The 24,985-nt window shown below is 43.8% G+C and overlaps 1 protein-coding gene across 1 annotated transcript in view; it reads left to right on the top strand.

Annotated features, from left to right (window-relative positions):
• Positions 1 to 24,985, top strand: part of LOC147748878 (lactoperoxidase-like) — a 1,319,638-nt gene that overhangs the window by 514,159 nt on the left and 780,494 nt on the right. Inside the window, exon 8 of the mRNA XM_086964410.1 lies at positions 606 to 791. Within this exon, the coding sequence (XP_086820536.1) occupies positions 606 to 791 (186 nt within the window). The remainder of the gene's footprint in view (positions 1 to 605; positions 792 to 24,985) is intronic.

The following is a 24,985-nucleotide window of genomic DNA, read 5'->3' as shown; positions in this document are numbered from 1 at the left end:
AAGCCGTCCTCAGATGCTCAATGACCCTAACCCGTAAAGTAGCTCTTCTCCAACTAGTAGATGATGAGGGATACACTCATGCCGAAAGAGCCCCCATCAAACTGGGACTGGTAATAGCGAATGGGACAGTGCACTCGTCTGGCTGCAGGGAAGAAATTGACCTATGTTGCATACATGATAAACTCATCTATGAGTCTCGGGGATGCCCAAGTAAACACCAACGAATGTCCTGAAGGGGGGGGGGGGGGTCGTGGGACAGGTACTGAGAAAGGGAGGGACAAAAGCCAAGAGTCAAGGTACAAACTGAACTGGGCATTCTGGTAAATGTGAGACTCTTCCGAGTCGACCAATTGTTGTCTAACGGATCTGTGTGGAAGCTGTAAGTTAATGTCGATAGTGCTCTACATAGGCACAAATGTAATAAAAAGATTACTTAGAAAAGAAAGAACTTAGCAAGAGACGAGATGCAGTACTGGAGATTGTTTAGAATGCAGAGAAGAGTGCTTGGCTCAATAAATCACCTAGAACTCATTGTATTTCCTACAAGTCTTTGTGGTTGATTTTTTTTATTTAATCTAATACCATATCTTGTTTTACTTTCTTAGGTTCGAGACGTGTCAAACAAGGTAGCCAAGTACAAAGAGAAGGATGTGACACTCGACAGTGAGAGATCTCAGATTTTCATGATATGGGGCCAGTGGGTTACACATGACATAGAATTTTCGCCCCAGGGCCTGGCTGATTGTCAACCACCAAGATGTGAGAACGATGGCAACAACTTTCCTGTGCAGGTGAGACAAGGAAAACATCACTTCTATGAAGTAAACACATTGCTCTCAATGAAATGTTGTAATTGCCTTTAAAATTTGAATTTATTGTGTCATTTTGTCTGTGTAAACATTACATTAATCGCATTAGAAAAAGATATTATAAAACAAAATCATCTTAAAAGCTTTGTATCGATAATACATTATGACAGAATTATATAAATTAATCATCATGAACTGCATTTTTTCCAAACAGGCAAAAGTATTCTAAGGCATTGCCTATGTTTATTCAACAACAAACAGACAGAGGACTCAGGAGCAAATATTGAGCCAGTTAATCAGGTGCTCTATAGCTACAATCACATTTTACACTTCCCATTAATTGTAATATTAATAATTCAGACCGAGGGCCTGATTTAGAGTTTAGAGTGCAGTAATAACTCCGTAAGGGCGAGGGAGTAAAATACTCCATGGTCCTGAGAAAGTAAGCATACACCAATACTACTGATGTCCGTCATGGGTCCAGAAGACATCTCTTTACATTGGCAGGAATCAACGTCATAATGTGTTTGAAGTTTGATGGACGGCTCTGTCAACATGACGGTATCATCCATCAAAACTTCAAACATATTTTAGTATTTTCAAAAACAAAATTCCATAGCTGTATTTTGTTTTTGAAAATGCAAAAAATAAAATACGCCTTCACCATGGGAGTTGTCTCCCATGGTGTGGAGACCATTTTGTGGTTTTTAGGGGCCCCTGCAGGTAGGCTTTACTCGTTGATGAGAGACAGTGAAAACTGACCCTTCAACCACCCACCCAGTCAAATGGCCAAACCTATGTCAGCAATGGAGACAGAGTAGTGGCTGTCACTGACGTACTCTAAATCAGGCTTGGGGACCTTCAGTTTGGCAGAGAGTACTCTATCATCATAGCGACAGAATACTCTCGCCAAACTCTAAATCACCATTGAGTATGAAGCACTAACTTTCCCACTCACTTTGAAATAATTTTTCAACTTAGCTTATGATGGGGATAGATAAAATATAGTCAGTAGTTTCAAGTTTGCTTTTCAAACCTCAGTAGTCAGAACGTTCAAGTCTGCCTTTAACCTCACACAATCATTTCAGATATTTATTCCCAGATATATACATTTTATCATTATCAAACAATACCTTTTAGGCCCTCTTGCCTAAATATTACATACCAAGTTTACTTTCCTTAATTTCATTTGCAATGCCAAATGTATTCAACATGTTACTCAGAGTGACGTTCATTCAGGTTGCCTTGTTTCCCAGAGTCAATGAAATCCCTTTGACAATATCGGGCTATAGTGAGGGTTAAATAATATCCCCATTATAAAGTTGACACCATATTTTTCAGCAATACTATTAATTGAACGAAGAACCATTTGTTCTAAGCATGACACTTCAACTGAGTTCCACGTAGGTTTAGAAAGAAAACTTTCATCAAAGATTCTGCTGGGTCACAACTGGTGAAGGAAGGACAGGGACCAGGCCTAGTCACATTACCACGAGGTACAGGTTATCTGGTCTGAGTTCAGTAGCTAAATTCCATACAGAAAAGGTTGCATCCTTTCTGGATGAGCAACGCCATGTAAACTAAAGAGAACAGCTCTTAGCTCTTAGCTCGCCAGGACCACATTGCTGACTGTCATTTTTTTTAGTTTAGTATAGCAATTCTAGCTGAGGTACAATCCTTTACATTTAAAAGCATGTTTTTGATTGTTTCACTTAAGCACATTAGAATATATTAGTGCACTGAAAGGCCGTTTTTTAGAATTAGTGAACCAGACTCTTTCTGCCCTAAACATTTTGTCAATGTCTCAAGGGCAAGCCAGTTTTCTTGAGCCTCCTATAAAAGCCTTTATTATTACATATAGAGTTATGCTCTCTTAAACGATATAGAGGTGTTTTGTGTACATTGCCCATCTTCAACTGAATTATTTCAAGGTGAATTAAAATGTGATGATCATTGTCAACGAGGCACAATGAAGAAAAATAAGGTTGACTTTCGGCGCAAAACAAAGGAACAAGTGAAATAACTAAAGTTTGCAGCTAAAATAGAGGGTGTGTGATTGATGGAAAAAACTCTGTTTTTAAAAAGAACACTCACTCACCAACCTAGTTGGTGACGTGCTTCATCATCGGGTTCCCACCAGGGAGACCGAATGTCTCCCGGTGTGCTACAATGCCTGACTTACAGCAGAGCGGGTTTTTTGGACTGTGAAGTAGTGCCCAGGATTGTGAGTCGTGATTTTAAAAACATGTCAACCTTTCTTCACATCTTTAGGATACATTTGGTTCAATTTTAAAACCAACACGTGTCCGATTCACCTGTTTTTAACGATCGGTTGCTGGCCCTTTATTAAAATCAGTTTTGGGAACAGCTTGCCATCTTTTAAAATTTCCAGTCACAATCGTGGGCACTACTTCACAGTCCGAAAAAACCTGCTCCTCTGTAAATCAGGCGTTGTAGCACACCGGGGAGACATTTGGTCTCCCTGGTGGGAACCCGATGATGAAGCATGTCACCAACTAGGTTGGTGAGTGAGGGTTCTTTTTAAAAACAGAGGTTTTTCCATCAATCACATACCCTCTATTTTGGCTGCAAACTTTAGTTATTTCACTTGTCCCCTTGTTTTGCGCCGTAAGTCACTCTTTTGTTGTTTAACAGTGTCTACGAGGGGAAGAGGAGTGACTCCTAGCTCTACCTCTCCTGTTGTTGAAATATAAACAATAAGGTTGGCCAGCAGGGATTAAATATGATAGCACAACAAAAAAAATCTAAGAAAGGAAGGCTAAATCTGATGTAAATCAGTCTTCAATGAGCCAAAAGACAATTCACTTTGCGGCAGCTTTGTAAGATATTGAACCACATATGAGCAAGACTTTTCTTTGTATTGCTCTACCTTCAATTTGAAAGACTTCTGTTTCAAATGTCATTGTTAAGGAAAATGAACAGTAGGAGCTGCTACTGATCGGAGTGGTGAGGCATGGGTTTTGGCGGCCGAGGGGGGTGCGGGAAGGAAATTTTAAAAAAAGCACTTACCTTGGCTGGCCGTCGCCTCTTCTCCAGTCTCTTCTTCCGATCTCCACCGTCAGCAGGGAGCACCTGGGCTCTCAGGCCCCCCTATAGCCAATCAAAATGCTACAATGCAGGGTTGCTATTAGTCTGAGCGATCAATCGCTGTGCTCAGAAGGGGATTGCGAGGCTTGTTCCTCACCAGGTTGTGTAAAGCAAGCCTGGTGGGAACGATGAAGAGTACGCAAGACGGCGAAGTAGTTATGAGCACTTAAGAAGTGCAAACCATTCCTGTCCCTGTTCTGGCTAGCCCTGCCTGCCGCTCGAGAGCCACTGACTTAAATAGGAAAAATAAAATTATAATATATATATGTTATTATCATTTCGTTTTTCCTTTTGATCAGTAGGGTGACACTCCTATGCCTTAGCAGAGGAGCTGCCACTGAAAATGAAGCAATAAGAGGTAAAAGTGATACGCCCAGAAATTGAGTTTGGGTAAGTTGATGATAAAGGAAAGTTTTGAATAATACCACCACTGGGCGACTATCAGAAACAGAGCAAACTCAAAGATTCGAGACAATACACGAAAGAAGAGACTGTTGCGTGCTTATCTAGGTTCCTGATCAATACTGTGACCTTATGCCCCTATTCGGCTATAAATCCATTTATTCCCTATATTGGCATAACCGTTCAAGTGCGATTTTCTGAAAAGTCATCTCTGGCCTCACACGAACAGAGCCACATTCCAGCATGACTCTCTGCTACTTCCTTTGCGACCAATTAGTGCAATGACAGAGCAGTAGTCACTATCTGATATTCCTAGATAACACTCCGAGTTCTTCAACAAGATAAAAACTCAGCAAACCTGGAAATCCCCGCTTGCTATGTTTTGATTAGTAATAGAACTCTAATGAGCAACTGATAACTGTCACTTCCTAGTGACATCTTTAATTGACGTCTTATGTCCAGCAAACTTGCGTCAAACCCGGCACCTGTCAGGTATAAATATTACCAACGTTGCCTTAAGCAATGGGAGCTGAGAGAAAGATACGAGCTGCGAGTTCGTTCCCTGTTGCTGATGCCAGCTGCCTGCATGACCCTGTGTTGGTAAAAACTAGCACTCTGTCGCTGCAGCCTGCTATCCTGTGGTGGTGAAGCTGCTGATTGCCATTATCGCCGCTACAGCACGACCTATGGTGCAGTACGCTTGAGGAGCTGTGCAGCCGTCCTCTGCGAAGACATCCAGCCCAGCTGCCCGCGGACGCTGTCACCCCTCCTTCCTCGACGCGCTGAGAGAAGCGAGCTGCCTTTCTCGTGCAGAGAAATCCAGTCCCGGCGCTTCCGGTTTACCCTCACGGGTGACTGGGATATCGAGAGAGACCCCTGAAGGAGATACCAATCCTCCATCATTCTATTCAGAGGTATGGTGTTGACTAAACCCTTAGACGAGAATTCTTGAAACAAACCTTGGCAAAACCAACTTAACTTAAGCTACTTACTTACTCCCCCTTCTCACGTGTTAGGCTTAGGTCAGGCACACTGGGGTAGGCTTAGTTAGAAGCACCAGTTGAGTATGTTAGCCTAATGTATATATGACTGTATATATGTTTTATTACTTTTAAACCATTGTATGGCTAAGAAACCATATCAATGCTTTTACAGTTCTATTTCGCAATACTTATCTTACTGTACGTACTTTTTATAATAACAGTTATTGCAATTGTGGCAATACATTTCTCTTGTACGAGAAGAAAGACTGTTCAATAAATGTTAACCCTTTATTGATAAACGCCCGTCTCTCTATTCTCTACATCTGTGAAAGTAAACTGCACCAGACTGACTGAGTGAAATCTATGTCTATTGTTTCACACGACCCTAGAGATCGACTCTTGATCTGAGGAGCAAAGTTGTCATGTTGCACGGTTGTTGGAAAACTGAATCCCTTCTTGTCTGTGCCAAGGAAGCTGATCACTTCCTATGCAGAGAAGAAAGTTTCCAGTGACCTCTGAGCTAGTTGGTAACACAACCCAATTAAGTTTAGCATAGTCAGTGGAGGCCTGGAATATAAGCAGTTCCACGTCGATACTACTGTTTATGTTCTTCCAATGCGCAGGGCCTAGTGGGAAACTAGGAACTACACTACATGGCGCCCTAACGTTTGGTAAGGCGATAAACTAACGCAAGACTTGTAGAGTAACTCAGTCGTGCATATTTCACACCCCTTTCTCCCGTAAATACTCCAATAGACGTCTGGAGTGGGTGAAAGGTTAAAATCCGCCCGACCTTAGTAGGAAGAGATTCCTATGTAAAGCTCTGGTTTATTCAACGTTGAAGGATACAGTGTTCCAAAATATTGTGCATCTAATCTTTGTCTCCTTGGAGACCTACTCTGCAAACCTCGCATTTTTACAATGCCAGAAAACGGAACCAGTGGGGCCGCAGCAGATGCGACTCAGCAAGGTCCCGAATACACAGACCCGGATGCTATTATCATCCCGGTCCAGTTAAGAAGATCTATAACTTTAAAACTTATAGAAAACGGACTGACACCACAAGGTGGTACAGTAATTTTCGTGATAGAGGCTCACGAGTATCCGCAGACAGAGGTATTCTATTCATGGATAAACTTTCCAGCGGTAAACGCTATAACACAAGAGTTTCACTATTACAAAATAGAGGAACCTCCGGGAGAGTACGCTCCTTTCGAGGAGATTGAAATCCCACTTAAATTTCAAGAGCACCTGCTCTGGTTTAATGGCGCCCTAAAACACAATGATCACATAACTAGGCTCGGTCCACTAGGTAGACCAGGAGCCACGTGGCCGGTTCTAGCCAGCTACACACCACATCCTGACATTGCAAGAATGTCTAGAGAAGAGCTGTTAGCACAGCTAAACACATTAATAAAAATACATAGGCAATTAGTCCAATATGTAATACGGACTGCAACAGTCCAGCCAGCTGTTAATACACCACAGCTGACCCCTCATCAGGGGAACACAAATAAAATCACACCACAGAACATACAGTCATGTCTTGGTAAAACACCCGTAAAACGGGAACAAATTCCTTTCTGGTTAGCCCAGAAAATCACTCAAATAGAGGCAGTATTTCCTGATACTACCCCTATTGAGAAACACAGAATCTTGACCATCTGCCTTCCTATGGGAATCGCACCACACGTGGAGGACTGTGACACTTGGGGTACAGTCTTTGCTTCCATTTACACAAAAACACACGGTGTTCCGTCTATGGCGGTAATACCAGAAGTGCTAAAACAGATTCAAAATGAATTCGGTCCAGAGCCCGCTTTAAATCTAGGTATGAAATTACTGAAAGACTTCAAGCAGGTCACGGCTATATTATTAGCCAACATAAAGGGAGAAGCAGCATCTGTGGCGATCCGCCAGAAGTTGAGGGAAACAGATATAAAAGATCCTGTTGAACTAGCAAAAATCATAGAAAAATGCTATGAAGAATTAGGTAGAGACAGCTTGGGTGGGAAACCGGTAAAACCCCAACTGCTCGAAAATCCTGAAAAATTATTTATTAAAAATAATTCAAACACTCCTAAAAAGAGCTGGGATGGAAATAAACAATCCACTCCCAAGGAAAAAGTTTTCCAGTCCAGAGGAAGGTCTCCTCGACGGAGGGAAAGAACTCCGACTCGAGAACGCCAGTCTCCCCAACGGGAGCCCTCTGAAAAAAGATATAACCTTAGAAATAGGGATAATATAAAAAAAACCTGATAGATATCAAAGTATTGATACACGTCCCTCTCGATCTTTTCCACAGAATTCGGAAAGAAGAGGACGGTCAGACCCAGGAGAGCACACCAAGTCCAAAGACAAGGAACCTGCTCAAAATAAGAAATCTCAATTTCAGAAAAAGAAGGTAGCCAGTATTAGAGTAATCAACCATGCCGAGAATACTGAGGACACAGTTGAAAAACGGGGAGTGGGCATTGACAATGTTGGACAGTGCAGCAGAAATCAGTATAGCGCGCAAGATCTTGATGAGTCATCTGGAGACAGTGGATACGAATGAATACATTCAGGTTGAAACTGCCGACGCCAGACTTAGCGAGCCCCATAAAATATACGAAATAACATTGCGTATAGAGGGTGATAAGACTAGGAAAATTAGGGGTCTATTTTGGGATAAGCTCTCAAAAGGCTATGATATTCTGTTAGCTGAAAAAGATTGGCCCCCGGAGTTTGTCAGGGAGTGCCCTCGTGGCGAAGAAGTGATTATACCTGCCTTCTCGAATCATATACCGATTCATAAAAAATATACATATGCAAGGAAATGGGCAGTAGCCCAGGCACCTGCATTGTATAAAAATCATGTAGGATGGGATGAGGATTCACCGCCTCACAAAATCCAATTAAAAAGTGAACCAACTGCCCAACGGCAGTATCCCATAAAGCAAGAAGCTAAAAAACAGGTCAGGGAGATCTTAGATCAACTTGAGTACCAGGGGGTGATTGAAACATGCACCTCTCAAATGAACAATCCTTTGTTTCCTGTCTCCAAGCCAGACAATTCATATCGTCTAGTTTTGGACTACAGACATCTTAATACATGTTGCAAAACCTTTGCAGTACAAAACTCGCATAGTGCAGCCCTAATGAATAATATAGTTAGGAAAAAATATAAAACGACATTAGACATTTCTAATGGTTTCTTTTGTCAAAACATTGCACCAGAAAGCAGATACTTGACCGCTTTCTCCGCATTTGGGTCACAGAAAAAATTCTGTCGACTCCCACAGGGGTTCAAGAACAGCCCAGGACTATTCTCAGCTAGGGTAACAGAGTTACTACAAATCTATGATGATGAAGCATTATCTTACGTAGATGATATTTATCTCACAGACGACGACTTGGATACTCACTTGAAAAGAGTGAACACCATTATACTTGGGTTCGCAGCAGAGGGTTACAAATTCAACTTTAAAAAGTCCCGAATTGCCCATCTGACAGTACTATTCTTAGGGTACGAATTATCAAGTGAAGGGAAAAGCCTAGCGGACAACTTCTTAGAGAAGTGCGCTGTACTCCAGGCTCCAAAAACGCTGAAGAATTTACAATCCATACTAGGTTTTCTGAATTTCGGAAGAACTTACATTCTAAATTACGCAGAGAGGGTTAAACCTCTCTACGAACTAATAAAACCTGATTTAAAACAAATCAATTGGACTCAAAAACACACAGAAATTTTGAGATCACTGCAAACAGACATGTTAGCAAAAACTAAATTAGATACACGTGACAACACACGTGATCTTGTAATCCGAGTCATCCCAGGAAGATGCGGATTCACGTACCTAACCTCTAATGAGGGAGAAAAGGTACCAATTTCAATTAAATCTCACTTGTACACACAAGCAGAAAAAACATTCAGTCACACAGAAAGAACTGTGAACGCAGTGCAAATCGCATTAGCAAATGAAAGAGAACTAGCACACGGCAAACGGATTAATATCCTTACAGCGGAATCCGCCTTCGAGGCGCTATTCAGCCCAGTAAACCTGCCTACAGTGTCACTGGATCCGAAATGGATACAGTACATAGATTCTCTAGGAGCGGAAGATGTGAAATACTATTTCGCCCCGCAATTTGAAGAACTGAATGATTTAGAATATGAAGAAGAATATCCTCTGCCAATCGAAATCCTGCCTCTCCCACAATACGCCTGTATAATCTATACAGATAGCTTTGTACAGCATTTTAATGTAGAGAGCAAATCCTACAATGCAGCATGTGCGATCATTAAAGGTCGTTGGCTGTGCGGTAAATTCAGACCGAAAGTAACAAAAACTGAATCAGTAAAGTACTGTTCGGTTCAAAGAACTGAAATCAGATCTTTAAAGATGGCGCTAGAAAATGCAGAACGCGAATTCCCCACACTTATCGTGTGGCATTCTCATTTTTGCGTCAACTCTTACAACAATAAACTGCAGAGTTGGATTGAAAACGACTACAAAGATGACACAGGTGCCACAATAAAGCATAAATTGCTTTGGGAACAAGTAGCTCTTTTACACAAAGAACTACAAAAGACTCACTTGATTCACGCACAGAGTCTTCAGCGTGATGGCGTTCACGTTGCAGGGAATTCATTGGCTAATACAGCCAAAGCGGAAGCAACTAACCCGGCTTCCGTAGCCACAAAAAAGCGTACAGATAAATACATAGACGGGGAAACCATGCTGGCAGTAAAAACGACCGTAAAAGGCGACTGTGCAGCACTACCCGTAAACTATCCACTCAATTATGCATACATAATCGATGCAAACTCCGTTCCTTTTGCTCGAATCCCTGGAGTGGGGGATAGAGTAATTCCAAACATGAACAGGAGAATATTTTTAATAGCAGACGCACACATGGGTTTGGGTCTAAGGCACAGAGAGATCAAGGAATCACTGACTGAATTACAATCAGTATTCTGGTGGCCGGGAATGAGTGTAGAACACCAAATATATGCAAACAACTGTGAAAACTGTAATAGGGATCGCAGTAGCGAACCTTCCTACCGGCTACCAGTCAGAAAGAGCGTAACGCTGCCTACACCCCATCCTGCGTCCTATTAACAGTTAAGACGAAAAGCACTTAAAAAATGAGGTCCCCAGCGCTCGGCTGACGCTAGAACGGTTATAAAAGATTTGCGAGTCTTTATCGGCACATACGCAATTACCACGTTCCATTCTGACCAGGGTCCTGCTTTCAGCTCTCGAGCCTATAAGGAGGCCATGGCTAGCATGGGAATTGGGTTGCGGTATTCTTGTCCATCGCACAAGTGTGGTAGAAAGAAAAAACCGGGACATAGAGCAATCTATAACAGCGAAGGTATTAGGTTCAGGCGCTGGGTGGGTCAAACATTTAATAAGTGTCCAGACTAGTCTTAACAACATGCCAAGAAATTCTCTAAAAGGTTTCAGCCCATACGAACTATTGTTCGGAATTAGAATGAACGTTCAGGACCTCGATAGTCAGATGTCAGTGGTACAAGAAGAAAGAACGCAGTTTGATGTAAAAGACCGTTTGGCTGTTTTACAGGAACTGAATGAAACAAGAAAATCATTAAGCAACATAAAGTTAAAGCAACAGCCAAGTACCACTGACGAGGCACCACCCGCAACAGCCCCAGCAAGGCCTGTCTGGATTCCAAAGATTGGGGATCTAGTCAGAGAAAAGATCGCGGTTAAGAAGGAATTTGGGCCTTCTTACAGAAAAGCAGTACCTGTCTTAGCAGTCACCGGAACAAGATCAGTTGTGCTACCGCCCCTTGCTGGTAAAAAGGAGAACAGAGTCGTGTCCATCGACCTGGTAAAACCACAAGCATGTGGCCTATAATCAACAGTAGGCCCAGTGGACTCCCAAGAAACAACAGAATACCCAAACTTGCAACAATTCAAGAGGTTCAAACTGAAAGACTCATCACATTCGATCAGCCTGCAGTGCACAATGAAGGACTATGCAATACAGCCATGGAACTCGTGCCTCTTGAAACACAGATTGAAACAGTTCGTCAAGAAACAACACCAGTCTACACTAATGTGGCATCAGAAAGTGCTACCGAGAGACAGATTGAAAGAACAATCCCATCAATTGACAGAACTGCCTCTGGTTATTTCATCAACTTCGACAACTTCTCTGAAGATTTAAATGACCCCGAAGTGATGCCAGAAACAAAAAAGTCTTTTAAAGAAAAAGCAACGGAACTCTTTCATCAACTGAAGGAAATCAACCTAATTTCCCCTTGGCTAGAGTTCTGGTTCGGTCTAGGTGTATTTTTCCTCCTGCTTTGGCTCATCATGGTACTATGTTTGGGAAAATTCATTGAAGGAAAATATATTACAATGGACACAGCAAGTCAGAACATCAACCTAGTCCTGAAACCACACAGATCATCCCACGTGAAGAAAAGAGAACTGTCAACAGTAAATGTCACAGCAATTCCAATACCTGGTGGGGTAGTATGGGAGAAAACAGACTATGAGATCTATGGTCTGGTCGAAATCCTGAAGTATCCTCATCAACTAAAGGTTTCCTTAAGTGACTTTGTGACACCAAGTGCATTCTCTGATGATTGGGACTTTAACAGTATTAATGACATGATGTCTGATTTAGTAATGTCAGCTAGATTCACAGATCATGATTATTTACAAGGTTCATCTAGTTATGAGCAGTTATTCTGTTACACCCACTATGGGGATCATTACCTGCATAAATCTGCACAGCCTAGAAATGTTTTTATGTATAATCAATGGGAACATTGCTCTACACCACCTAAAAGCAGTTCTAAAGCATTTTTTGAGAAATTCAAATACTTCTCAGGGTTTAACACCAGTGATGCAGAAACGTTTTATTATAAACTGTTAGATAAAACAGGAATGAAAACAATGCTGACAAATTCTAAATTGATATATTCAGAAGCATTTTATGACAAAATGATGACATTTGGTTTTGATTATTGGAAAAATAATATTGAAACGAAAACGATTTGGGGTACAAAAGATTGGCAGGTGCAAGGCATTGAAGCACTATTTAGAACCTGCATGATACCAGAACAAATGTTATTTTTAAATGACACTGTACACCAAACATCTTGTCTTGGCCTAGCTAAGATCAAAGAAATGAAAACACCGTCTATTCCAAAGCCAATACCTGAAAACGCAACAGCTGATATTGAATTAGACGTGTCACAAATTTTAGATTTCAACAGAACACATCCTGATTGGAAAAAGTGGTTAATCTGGCCTACAGACACAAATAGCTGTCAAGATAGGTTCCTGAATAAAACACAGGGGTTAAAAATGACCAGATTAGACCCTAGATACTCCCAGAGACAACATCCAGGGATTATAACAACATACAGTGTAGGGAAACTCTGCCTAGAATGGCTAACTACATCCACACTAGCTGAAATTAAGCAACACTTGCCTTTATTAAAAGATGGTGCTGATTTGCGCGATTTCATTCTTGGACCACGCAAACAGCGTCAAAAGCGTTTCATAGCGACCAGTATCTATGCTGCTTACAACGAGGCTTGGAAAGTAAAGCAAATTGAAACTGCTGAAAAAATACGAGAAATTGATCGTATTAATTTGGAGAAATCACTTTCTGTAGTAGACAATGGGTTAATGACTCTGTCTTCCAGAATATATTCTTTGGACAATATTGTATCCTCTGCCTTTGATGTGATAGACAGAGATTTGCTAATGTTACAACATGGCCAGTCTCAATTACGCTCTATTATGGAACTAGGCTGGACGCTGCAAAATCTTCGTTCAGGCTATGTGCCTTGGCGTTTAATCAACACAACGTCATTATTTTCCATTTTAACCTTACTGATAAACAGATCAGTTTGGCACAGAAAGGAGCAGACTATACAATCTTGAGCATCGAAAAACTCGAGAGATTACCATTGACAATGTCAGAGAGCCCTGTCATTGAATGGATAATACACGGAATTATCACAATTCCGATAACAACTTTCCGATTTCATAAATGCCTTGAGTACATACCTGCTGGCCAATATGAACAATTGGGTAAGGGATATGTAAAATCCGAATGGAAATTACCATACACTCATTCTTGCTATAGTGACAGCGACAAAAATGTATTTCTTAGTGGTGACAACTGTAAACACTCACTAAGCGGTATACTTTTGTGTCAGGGTATTAATTTACACGGAGCATGTGATGGAAATTCAAACAACCTTTCATGCCACCAGCTAGTCACACCTGCAACTCAGATAGAGCCCTTCTTTATGCAACTCGCGAACGGGAGTTACATTCTTAGAACGGATCACAGGTGCTGTGGCCTGACGCCCGGGAAAAGTTATCTAGTACAAGTAACGTCCATGGTCAAATGTTGCATGCAAGCATTGTTCCCGAGCGGGCCTCCAGACATAGTGACTCCCCTCTGGCCTCGTCTGAATCTCTATTCTATACGAATTGATACATTAAGCAAAATGAAATCTGTGCTTTTACAGACAACAGTGCCTATAACGTCATCTAAAGAGACGTATGATCTTCTAGTCGCAAGGACGGCTACTGAAGTCCATGACCTTTTATCAACAAATTGCCCCGTGCATTTCGTAGAAATGTTCAGCCAACTCCTTAACATGTCTAGTGCAACAAGCATCCCAGGCATATTTAAGACAGTCTTTACGGGACTGCTAACATCCTTCCAGGCAATTTTGGGAATCTTTCCTAATTTTGTGCACTCCATCTTTGGCGGCATACCACTATTTTTGGGACTCATTGCAGGGATTCTATTTTTGACCATCCTGCTACGATATGGCAAGCCTCGGCTCAGACATAGCTCCCATGGGAATGGAAGAGACAATCCTAGCAATGCGCTACAGGGACAGGATAACTAACGTCCTCGGATTGGCCAGGCTGAGAGATCTAAACATGACCTGGTTCCTTTCATTCAGACCGATATGGCAAAATTGCATTTTACCTGTGCTACGGTGTATGCTTTGCGGCGATGAATGCGTGTTGGACATCTGTCTTTCACTTCCATCAGCAGTACCAATGGACGTCGATACTTTGCTAAGTCCAATAACGGCTCACGCATTGTGTTGTCCCCAGCGGCTACCAATCCTGATGACGGCATTCGTGGAGACTCCTGTACTACAGCCAAGTGGTAACGGTGGAGCGAGTGACAAAAGCAACATCATCCAGGTACAACGTTCTGTGAGCATTGCTGGTCCTGCCTTCGATGACAGCAATCATTCTCACACCTGCCAAGTTACAGCGCTATCTAATTTGGTTGAACTATCACCTGATTTTGTAGACCAATTCTTTGCGAGCCTGTCTGATACGATGTTCTCACCCATAGAGAAACAATAACTTTTGAGAAGCTTTCCGACACACAGTGTTCCCATGAACTCTGAATTCGGCCTTCAGTTTTGATCAACAAAAACTGCCAGGAGCTTGGAGATCTATTTTCTTTGAATTGGACATTTTTTTTTTAATATTGACCCCTTTTTGGCACGAACAATTCTTTGCTTAACGTAAAAACTATTCTTAGAGAACAGAAGCTTCACACTTCTATTTCTAAACACATCTAGAGACATAACAACATAACACCAGCCTCTAGCACACATGTTATTACAATGCATTTTTATGTGATGATTTATCTCGCCTTTCTTCTGTCAGAGATACTTCATGTGTAATTCCTTTTGCATAATCGTTCATTGATTTCATATGCAATAATTTTTTGAATGATTACTATGCTTTAAAAAACGTACAGTACCTAAATTCCATGTATTACAAGTATGCCTATTTCGAATGCATTTATGTATTTTGGGGTGGGCAATGTTACACATACATCTAATTGCTTAGTTTTAGTAATTTTGATGGACATGAAAACGTGGAGTGGGTGTTGCGTGCTTATCTAGGTTCCTGATCGATACTGTGACCTTATGCCCCTATTCGGCTATAAATCCATTTATTCCCTATATTGGCATAACCGTTCAAGTGCGATTTTCTGAAAAGTCATCTCTGGCCTCACACGAACAGAGCCACATTCCAGCATGACTCTCTGCTACTTCCTTTGCGACCAATTAGTGCAATGACAGAGCAGTAGTCACTATCTGATATTCCTAGATAACACTCCGAGTTCTTCAACAAGATAAAAACTCAGCAAACCTGGAAATCCCCGCTTGCTATGTTTTGATTAGTAATAGAACTCTAATGAGCAACTGATAACTGTCACTTCCTAGTGACATCTTTAATTGACGTCTTATGTCCAGCAAACTTGCGTCAAACCTGGCACCTGTCAGGTATAAATATTACCAACGTTGCCTTAAGCAATGGGAGCTGAGAGAAAGATACGAGCTGCGAGTTCGTTCCCTGTTGCTGATGCCAGCTGCCTGCATGACCCTGTGTTGGTAAAAACTAGCACTCTGTCGCTGCAGCCTGCTATCCTGTGGTGGTGAAGCTGCTGATTGCCATTATCGCCGCTACAGCGCGACCTATGGTGCAGTACGCTTGAGGAGCCGTGCAGCCGTCCTCTGCGAAGACATCCAGCCCAGCTGCCCGCGGACGCTGTCACCCCTCCTTCCTCGACGCGCTGAGAGAAGCGAGCTGCCTTTCTCGTGCAGAGAAATCCAGTCCCGGCGCTTCCGGTTTACCCTCGCGGGTGACTGGGATATCGAGAGAGACCCCTGAAGGAGATACCAATCCTCCATCATTCTATTCAGAGGTATGGTGTTGACTAAACCCTTAGACGAGAATTCTTGAAACAAACCTTGGCAAAACCAACTTAACTTAAGCTACTTACTTACTCCCCCTTCTCACGTGTTAGGCTTAGGTCAGGCACACTGGGGTAGGCTTAGTTAGAAGCACCAGTTGAGTATGTTAGCCTAATGTATATATGACTGTATATATGTTTTATTACTTTTAAACCATTGTATGGCTAAGAAACCATATCAATGCTTTTACAGTTCTATTTCGCAATACTTATCTTACTGTACGTACTTTTTATAATAACAGTTATTGCAATTGTGGCAATACATTTCTCTTGTACGAGAAGAAAGACTGTTCAATAAATGTTAACCCTTTATTGATAAACGCCCGTCTCTCTATTCTCTACATCTGTGAAAGTAAACTGCACCAGACTGACTGAGTGAAATCTATGTCTATTGTTTCACACGACCCTAGAGATCGACTCTTGATCTGAGGAGCAAAGTTGTCATGTTGCACGGTTGTTGGAAAACTGAATCCCTTCTTGTCTGTGCCAAGGAAGCTGATCACTTCCTATGCAGAGAAGAAAGTTTCCAGTGACCTCTGAGCTAGTTGGTAACACAACCCAATTAAGTTTAGCATAGTCAGTGGAGGCCTGGAATATAAGCAGTTCCACATCGATACTACTGTTTATGTTCTTCCAATGCGCAGGGCCTAGTGGGAAACTAGGAACTACACTACAAGACCAGCCAAGTTTTGGCCAACAAAGTTAATAAACAAAGGAAGATGGCACATCAGTCTGCACCAAATGTCGACCGTCCTGACCCACCACACACCCAAAAAAAAATGGCCGGCTCATCACTCAGTTAAATACGCCAGTGGGGAAGGGTACAAACAGGGAATATCTACCGACATTGCACTCTCAACCTTAATATTCAGCCCAGAATTTAACACAAAAGGGGCATGGACTACAACATATTACACCTACTATACAACGTCCCCTCCCAATCATATCCCATCTTACTGCGTCACATTTAATCTCAGTTAAATGTAAATGCTATTCAAACATCAGCCAAAAAGAATCTACACTAAGTGAATGGCAAAGTAACTCTGATGTTCAGAAAATTCTGTGAGAAAGCGAGCAATTCAAGGATTCGGACATATTAATCAATAAACCAACTGCAGAAAAATATCAGTGCTTGCTGTCGGACGGCAGCACACAACAGAACCCCTCCCTAAGATGTAAGTACAATTTTAAGAGGAACCCAAAAAACTTATTTTTTGGGGGATGGAGTCACAATCAAAATTCGACTGCTCAATAGCAGGAGTGAAAATCTTAAGACAGAGGAGCAAAGAAGACACATATACCCAGAGCAATTGGATGGGCCTGGCTCCCAACAGACCCATACGACTAGCGGGAAGTCAAATTCCTAGGGGAGAAAAGGGAAAACAACCCAAAACAAACCCACAAAAAAGCTCATTAAGGATAATTAACTGGAACGTGGCCGGCCTACTCTCCCTCACGACAGATGACAAGACACTGGAATTTCTAAATACAGGAGTGTAGCAGGGATTTCTGCTCCTATACAGAACTGTGTATAGAGACTTAGAACCTCAGTGAATTAGGGTGTGCCAAAACTCACCTTAGTATACAAAATCCCCTACCATACCAGCAATCAGTGTCTCATTGGTACTTACAAAAACCCAATGATTTAGACAACCCAGAACATGGACTTAGAACACCTCAGGAAACATGGAACACATGAACATTCTTTCGTTATACTAACATATCAATCCAGAACGAGGAGTCAATGGGGACACGTGCGAGTTTGAAATGTTTATTTCTAATGCAGTGTTCTCAAACGCAGTATCTTAGCTAATACAAGCAAACGTATTATAAAGATCAAGGTTAAAAACATAGTTACTATTCCATAAAATACAAAGGGAGAAAGCATTTTAAAATGCTAAAGGAAACAGGTCTAAATAGAACCTCAGTTTACCCTCCCTAGCTAGTATATTATATTATATCTACAGAAGGTCTCTTTGGGTTTAGAAGGACGGGCTCATACCTTTAGGTTCAGTGGAAATTGATCACATCATCTCCTACACCAACACTCTGCAGACGGATATTCATCAAGTGTGTGTCTCCTGCCTTTCGCAGTGACATATCATTCGCGCCTAAAACCAAAATTGGCCACAGCTGCATCCATATTATGTCTACTCTGTGCGCTGATCAATCCAAACAATAAGCGCTGTGTTGAGATAACCTTGAAGGCCTCGGTACTCACTGTACAGACATAGCTTACTAAGCAAGACTGATATTATAAGCAAACATGTTATTCTCGTGTAAAGCAAAATACCTAACTAGACGGAAAGCATAAATAACAAAGTGTTGTGTGCAGAGGCAGCAGGGAAGGAAAAATGGCGTTTAAAACTCTAACTAACACATGCCAACTTAACACAGTGCAAAGATGAAGCCAATACACAAGACACCCTCCCTTTGATCCAAGCACTGATAGGACAAGAATAAAGGGGCAATTTAGGAACGCAGAGTTCAAGTTCGATAGTTCAAACACAAGTCTCCAATTTGTCACTTACAAAATCGAAGGAGATAAAAAAAATTGCAATAGTCGTGAAAAAACTCAGCATTGGACATTGATAAAGTCAATAGGCAATCCTTTCCCCAAATGTTTTTGAGAGTCCAAAAAAAAATCAAAATCTAACGAGATGTTCAGGTTAAAAACGTGAGACTGCAAACCCAGTTCATCCTAATAATGAATAGGCAAAATAAGCAGCAACAGCCTCCAATAGGAAGTCACTGTTATCATCTGAAAACAGATCAGCCATGCAATTTAATAAATGAAAAGAACATACATGCTCTTCGATTACCCGAGCCTCTTGCACCATCAGAGGACAACTCGGTGGGTTCTCGAGGGAACTGCGAGCCAAGAAATCTTGCGCCGCTGCGAACACATTCCAACAACCCAGAACACCATGCATCGCTGCAAAGGCCATAATCCCTCCATCAGAACAAAGCAATTGATGAGCAACTAAGGGACTCATAAGCTGATTATAATCCGCTTTTGGAGATACCGTATTGCAGAGACACAAATCCAGGGCCCATTCGAAATCGCAACTCAGGCAATGGAAAACAGATTGAACGCATGTAAAGTAGGAAAATCGAAACGATAATCCATATGCTGCACTTAGTGTGGCAAGCGGCAGCGCACCTTAGTACTCAAGCATCCGGGCGCGAAGAAGCCCTAGCCGAGACAGCCCGTCTTGCAACACAGGTTGTGCATCCATTTTGAAATAGACAGAACAGCAATAGTACGCCAGCAGCAAGAGCCAGTAGTAAAAGAAATCCTCCAAACAGGCTGGAGAAAATAGAATGGAAGAATGCTGGAATGACTCCGAAAATATTTTGGAAAGGAAGTCACTAAGCCACTGCTTACACCTTTAAAAAAGTGAGCTAGCCCCGAAGTGGAGGAGGCATTGAAGATTGTATGAATTCATTCACCGAAGTGCAAGGGCAGATCAGTTTTCAATAAGGCATGTACTTCTGTGCGGGTGTTACCCACGTGAAGGACAAAAGTTTCACGCGCAAATGTGATGGCAACTTCTTTCTGGGACAATAGAGCTTTTATGCGACTCATCTTATTGAACTCTGCTTTCAAGGTCGGAATCTTAGGCCAGATGGAAACATCAAGTTTCCCATGCGGGGTGGATACATTACATTCTTGCAACAAATTACAAGTTCACTGACTGTAATGACATAAGCAATCCCTTTAATTAATCCACAGCAATCCTCATTGTTTAAAAGTAAATAACTCCTGTTAGCCAGCAACGTGAATGTGGGAACTATTGCAGGCACGGGTGTACCTTTCAAAACACAGGCTAAATTAGGCTTGTCTTGGTTGCAAGAGCCATGTATTTGGATATGTCGACACATTAAGGAATGATCTGGTGCTTCAGTGCATTCTTTACCATTTAAATAAACTTCTCTTCCTTCCCTAAGACATCTGTATGTAAGAGGAAGCGACCAGGCTTCATGGAGATGAAAACTTCCTAGAGGCTAGTATCTGCCAATGGCAAAGTACTTCACACAATTCGTAAATGCAAATAAAGGAAAAGGAAGAGTAATGAAACCATGAATAAGCCAAGTAGCAGCATTTGCTTCAGCCACAGAAAATGGTAAAGGTTCTAACTTCTCAATGTGCAACATGGAAAAAGAAGCATCCTTCATTGATAGTAAGCGTTGATTGTCAGTCAAATTAAAGGGGGCAAACAAGGCAGACGTATTCAAGTAATGCCATGGCACTTTAGAGGCTTTAAGTGTCTGCAAGGTCCATGCAAACTGCATAATGGAACGTAATTGATTTTGACCATGGTACAGGGTAGATACCTCATCTTGCACAATATCTACAACAGATGACACAATATTGTCTAACGTGTTAATGCGAGAAGAGAGTGTGTTAATGCTGTTATCTACAACTGCTAGCACCTTTTCTAAATTAGCTTGATCTATAGCCCTAAGGCGGGTAGCCACCTCAATCTGGGAAGCTTTCCAAATTTCATTATAAACAGCATATATCAATCTTTTTGATCTACCTTTAGCTGGGCCTTTAATAAAATCTTTCAGATCAACATCATCAGTCAGTTTAGATAAATGCAGTTTAACTAACGCCAAGGTAGAATGTCTGAGCCAGTTCTGACACAATTTTCCCACAGAATAGGTAGTTACAGAATGGCCACTTTCAAAACGGGGATCGACCCTGACCTGTGTATAGCCGGGAGCTAAACCCAGAAAACGATGCTGGCATGAATCAGCACTTCTGTGCCAGAGCAACCAGCCTTCGGGATCCAAACTGGATATGTTAAAGGAGGAATTCATTAACACCTTGGCTGCTAAACAGATTTCCCTCCTGTGCTGAAATTTTCAGAATTCCTTTTTACATGACGAGCTCAGCTCGTCATGAGCACACGAGAGGTGTACATCATGACGAGCTGAGCTCGTCATGAGCATCGAAGGGGTTAACAGAGTTTGTAACTCTCTCATGGAATATTTAGTAAAATTACCCCAACCGGAATATTCCTCTAAGTCAGGAAAGGAAGGCCCATTCAATCTTTTAGGAGTAGCCAATCCAAAGCATGTTGTTTGCGAAATAGTAGAATTCAAAAACAACATATGGTTCGGGATGAGGCATGCTCGGTGCAAAGCCTCTGTGCCTTGCACTTGCCAACTTTTAGAACCCCAAACTGATTTAAGGTCAATTGTATCCTTCCACAACTCGTAGCCCCCAACAGCCAACTGGTCTAGAAAGGACTTTGAAAACAGTAATTTAGTATCGGTAAGTCTAACTTTGGAAATTGACTTTTCACCCATTTTTAAAAAAAAAGGCATTAGGATTAGATTGATTAAAATCTGTAAAGTAAGTGAACCTTTTCAAAAAGGTAGCAGAACTGCCTTGTATTGGAGCTGGACAGTATTCCCACTGGGTGTTATCTACAGAGAGTCTCCTGGTATTGGCTTTATGCAGGTAGTGATTGCCAAAATGTTGATAACAATACAAATCACCGTAATTAGCAGACTCCAAGTACAAATCTTCAGCATCAAAGGCAGCATAATATTTCAAATCAGAGAACAATGATTCAACGGCCTGAACATCCCAATCATCAGAACGTATATTTTGTTTAACCACATCCCCCATTGACACTCTAAGCACATTGGGGACATTTATAACCTCAGTGGGCCCATGAATTTGAAATCGAACCGCATCCCACACAATCCCATCTAGGACAGGCCAAGCTGTGATGTTAACAAAAGCTAAGTCTCTTTGCACTCTGTGCGATAAGGAATGGGGAGCCAAAGTTCCATTGATATGTCGAATGTCAGTTCTCTCCTCGACTTCACCGAGTCCCTCGTCCAGCAACGGACGGCGAACGAACCTGCTAGAAGTTCCAAGCAGTTGATGTGAAGTCGCTGTTCGTCTGACGACCAAGCGCCGCCTGTGGAGAAATCCCCGCAGCGGGCGCCCCAGCCAGACCTGCTGGCGTCGGACTCTATCACCAAGTCCGGAACGGACCCAAAAATCGCGCGGCCGTTCCACGCTTCCATGTGGGCCAGCCACCAAGACATTTCCTCTTTGACCTCCACCGACAGGGGAATCAAGTGATCGTAGGATAGCCCCCTGCGCAAATGGTGCACTTTCAGTCGCTGAAGGGCTCGATAGTGAAGAGGGCCCGGGAATATCGCCTGAATGGACGATGAGAGAAGGCCTACGACTCTGGCCACCTGCCGGAGGGAGGTGTGTGATTTCGAGATAGTTTGCCGAAGCAGATGCTTTATTTTGGCCATCTTTCTGGACGGCAAACTGAGAGTCGATTTCACCGAGTCCACCACAAAACCCAGAAACACCATTTGCTGGGCGGGGGTGAAAACCAACTTTTCCCTGTTGACGATAAACCCCAGACCTTGTAACAGGGAGACTGTCTGAGACAGATGGGCGGCCAACTTGCTCGGGTCCTGGCCCAACAGCAAGATGTCGTCCAGATAGACGATAAGCCGAATCCCCTGACTCCGCAGGGTTTCGATGGCTGGGTGCAGAATTTTTGTAAAACACCAAGGGGCCGAGGAAAGACCGAACGGAAGGGCCTTGAACTCGAACACCATGTCTTTCCAGCAAAACTGAAGGAAACGACAATGCGGGGGGTAAATCGGAACCACCAGATACGCATCCTTGAGGTCCAGACGGACCATCCAGTCGTTCGGGAGTAAAACGTCCCTCAAAAGATGGATGTCCTCCATCTTGAAGTGGTTGTATACCACCCAGCCATTGAACTCCCTGAGGTTGATGACTGGTCGTCTGCCCCCGTCCACTTTTTCCACAAGAAAAATATTGCTCAGGAAACCCCGGGGGTGGCGCGTTGTTCGACAAATAGCCCCCTTGCGCAGCAGCGCCGAGATGTCTTCGTCGATCAAGAGCGCGTCCGATTGAGAAAACGTTATGGGCCGGGGAGGCTCCGCCTGGCACGGTCGGTCGTAAAACTCTATGCGGAACCCCCGCACGGTCTGAAGGACCCATGCGTCCGTTGTAATAGCGTCCCACGCTTGGGGGAAACACGCCAACCTCCCCCCAATAACCACCTGATCTGCAAGGATAACACTCACCGTGTGAACTGTTGCCGCCGGAGTCGTTCCGGAATTTTCCGCCTCCTCTGAAACGCTGACCTCTGGTGGGGTAGAAGTTGTTATAATTCGCGGAGGAGTTGTAGCCTCCCCTGCCGGAGCCATGCCCTTTTCCGGGCTGTTGCTGACCACCACGGCCGGTCGTGAGGCCCCTACCACGACCAGCCCCCCGGGAAAAAAGCTGGTGGAAGACCCGCTTGATGGTCGACTGGGCCTTATCCAGGGAGGTGAAGGTGGAAACGAACTTCCCCAGTTCTTTAATGAATGGCTCACCAAAGAGTCCTCCTTGGGCGACAGCGCCAGCTTCCGACGAAGCCAAATCGCCCAACTTGGGATTCAATTTTATCAGTAGCGACCGACGCCACTCGGTCGACAGGGCACAGTTGGCATTCCCCAAGAAGATAACCGCCCGCTGCGCCCAGTTGGACAATACTTCCGGGCAAACGGCGCTGCCCGACACCTTGGCTTCTTCGGCCATATCGAGAATCTTGGTGAGGGGGCCAATGGTGTCCAAGAGCTTGTCCTGGCAGGAGCGCCAGGAACGGTCGATCCCCTTCCGGGGGTCCTTGACGAACTTCGCCATGAAGGTGGCCATTTTTCCATCAAGTTCCGGCGTCATGGCCACCTTCCCCTCCAAAGTCGGGCGAGGGCATTCGCCCCTCAAACAGCTGCGCGCCTCCTTCTCCAAGGGCTTGCGGAGGCGGCCCGCCACAAACTGCGCCACCTTATCACCAGGCGCCCAGGCGGCTGACCGCGGGTGCATGATCTCGTCCGGGTCCAGCATGCCCGAAGTGTCCTTGGGCAACTCTGTTGAATTGGACGCCGGTCGCCATGACCGCACGGAGTCCTCGTCGTCGTTGTCGTCGTCCGTATCCGTGGGGGAAGCCCCCCCGGGGAGCCCGGGACAACGTTCGCCGGTGTAGAAGGTGTCTGAGGCGGAGGCGCCTCGGGGGTCGAGCCAGACGCTTTAGCCAGGAAAGCGTCGCGTAGGCGCTCGAAAGCGTCCTTGTCCACACCTTGCGAACCACTGGGACCCGCGTCCCCACGCGACTTTTTGGCCGCCGGAGGCTGGCCAGGGTCGTTGGCGGGGGAACCCCCTGGGGCCGGTGCCAACTTTGCACATTCCAAGACAATGCGGGCTGAAAGTCTGTCCTCCATAGGCCCAACGATTTCCTGCACACACCGGTAAATCGACTGATCCACAGCCGCATAGAACTCGTCGTCCTGGAGGTATTGGTGAGACTCCTCCTCCTCGACGTAGTACGCCTCAGCCATGGCGCTACGCAGTAGACAAGAAAGTGAAACTGAGGGTTCCGATGGCGTACACAGACTGCCACGTGTGGGCCGACCGAAGGTTGGCAAAGGTTGTAGGCCGGTGGAACCGGACAATTAAAAGGCAGCACCAGCCTTTACAGCGCGCCAACCCTCTCTCCAGAGACCGGGCTGCACCGCCTCCCAGCGCGCTCGAGCGGGGAACACCCCAGCGGAAGCTATTGCAGAAAAAAGGTGCTGAAATCACCCGCAGGCTTCAACGTGGGTACAACCACTATACAGACCCCACCGGGGCGTTCAACTCGGGACAGTACAACCCAAGAGGGCATCAGGGTTAGGCGGCAGCAGGGCACCTGCGATGTCGACTCCTCAGCGCAGCTCCAATCAATGAGACGAAAACTGCGCGCGGGCAGGCGAGATGCAACGGCGCCCTCTAGCGGTGACTCAACACCGCGGAATACACGGGGACATCGCGTAAGGGGCGAAGGCGTTCCCGCGATGGAAGGG

Source organism: Lissotriton vulgaris, chromosome 1_1 (assembly GCF_964263255.1).
Source record: "Lissotriton vulgaris chromosome 1_1, aLisVul1.2, whole genome shotgun sequence".
Classification (NCBI taxonomy): Eukaryota; Metazoa; Chordata; class Amphibia; order Caudata; family Salamandridae; genus Lissotriton; species Lissotriton vulgaris.
The sequence above is the reverse complement of the archived record's forward strand: the minus strand, read 5'-3'. Positions and strand labels throughout refer to the sequence as shown.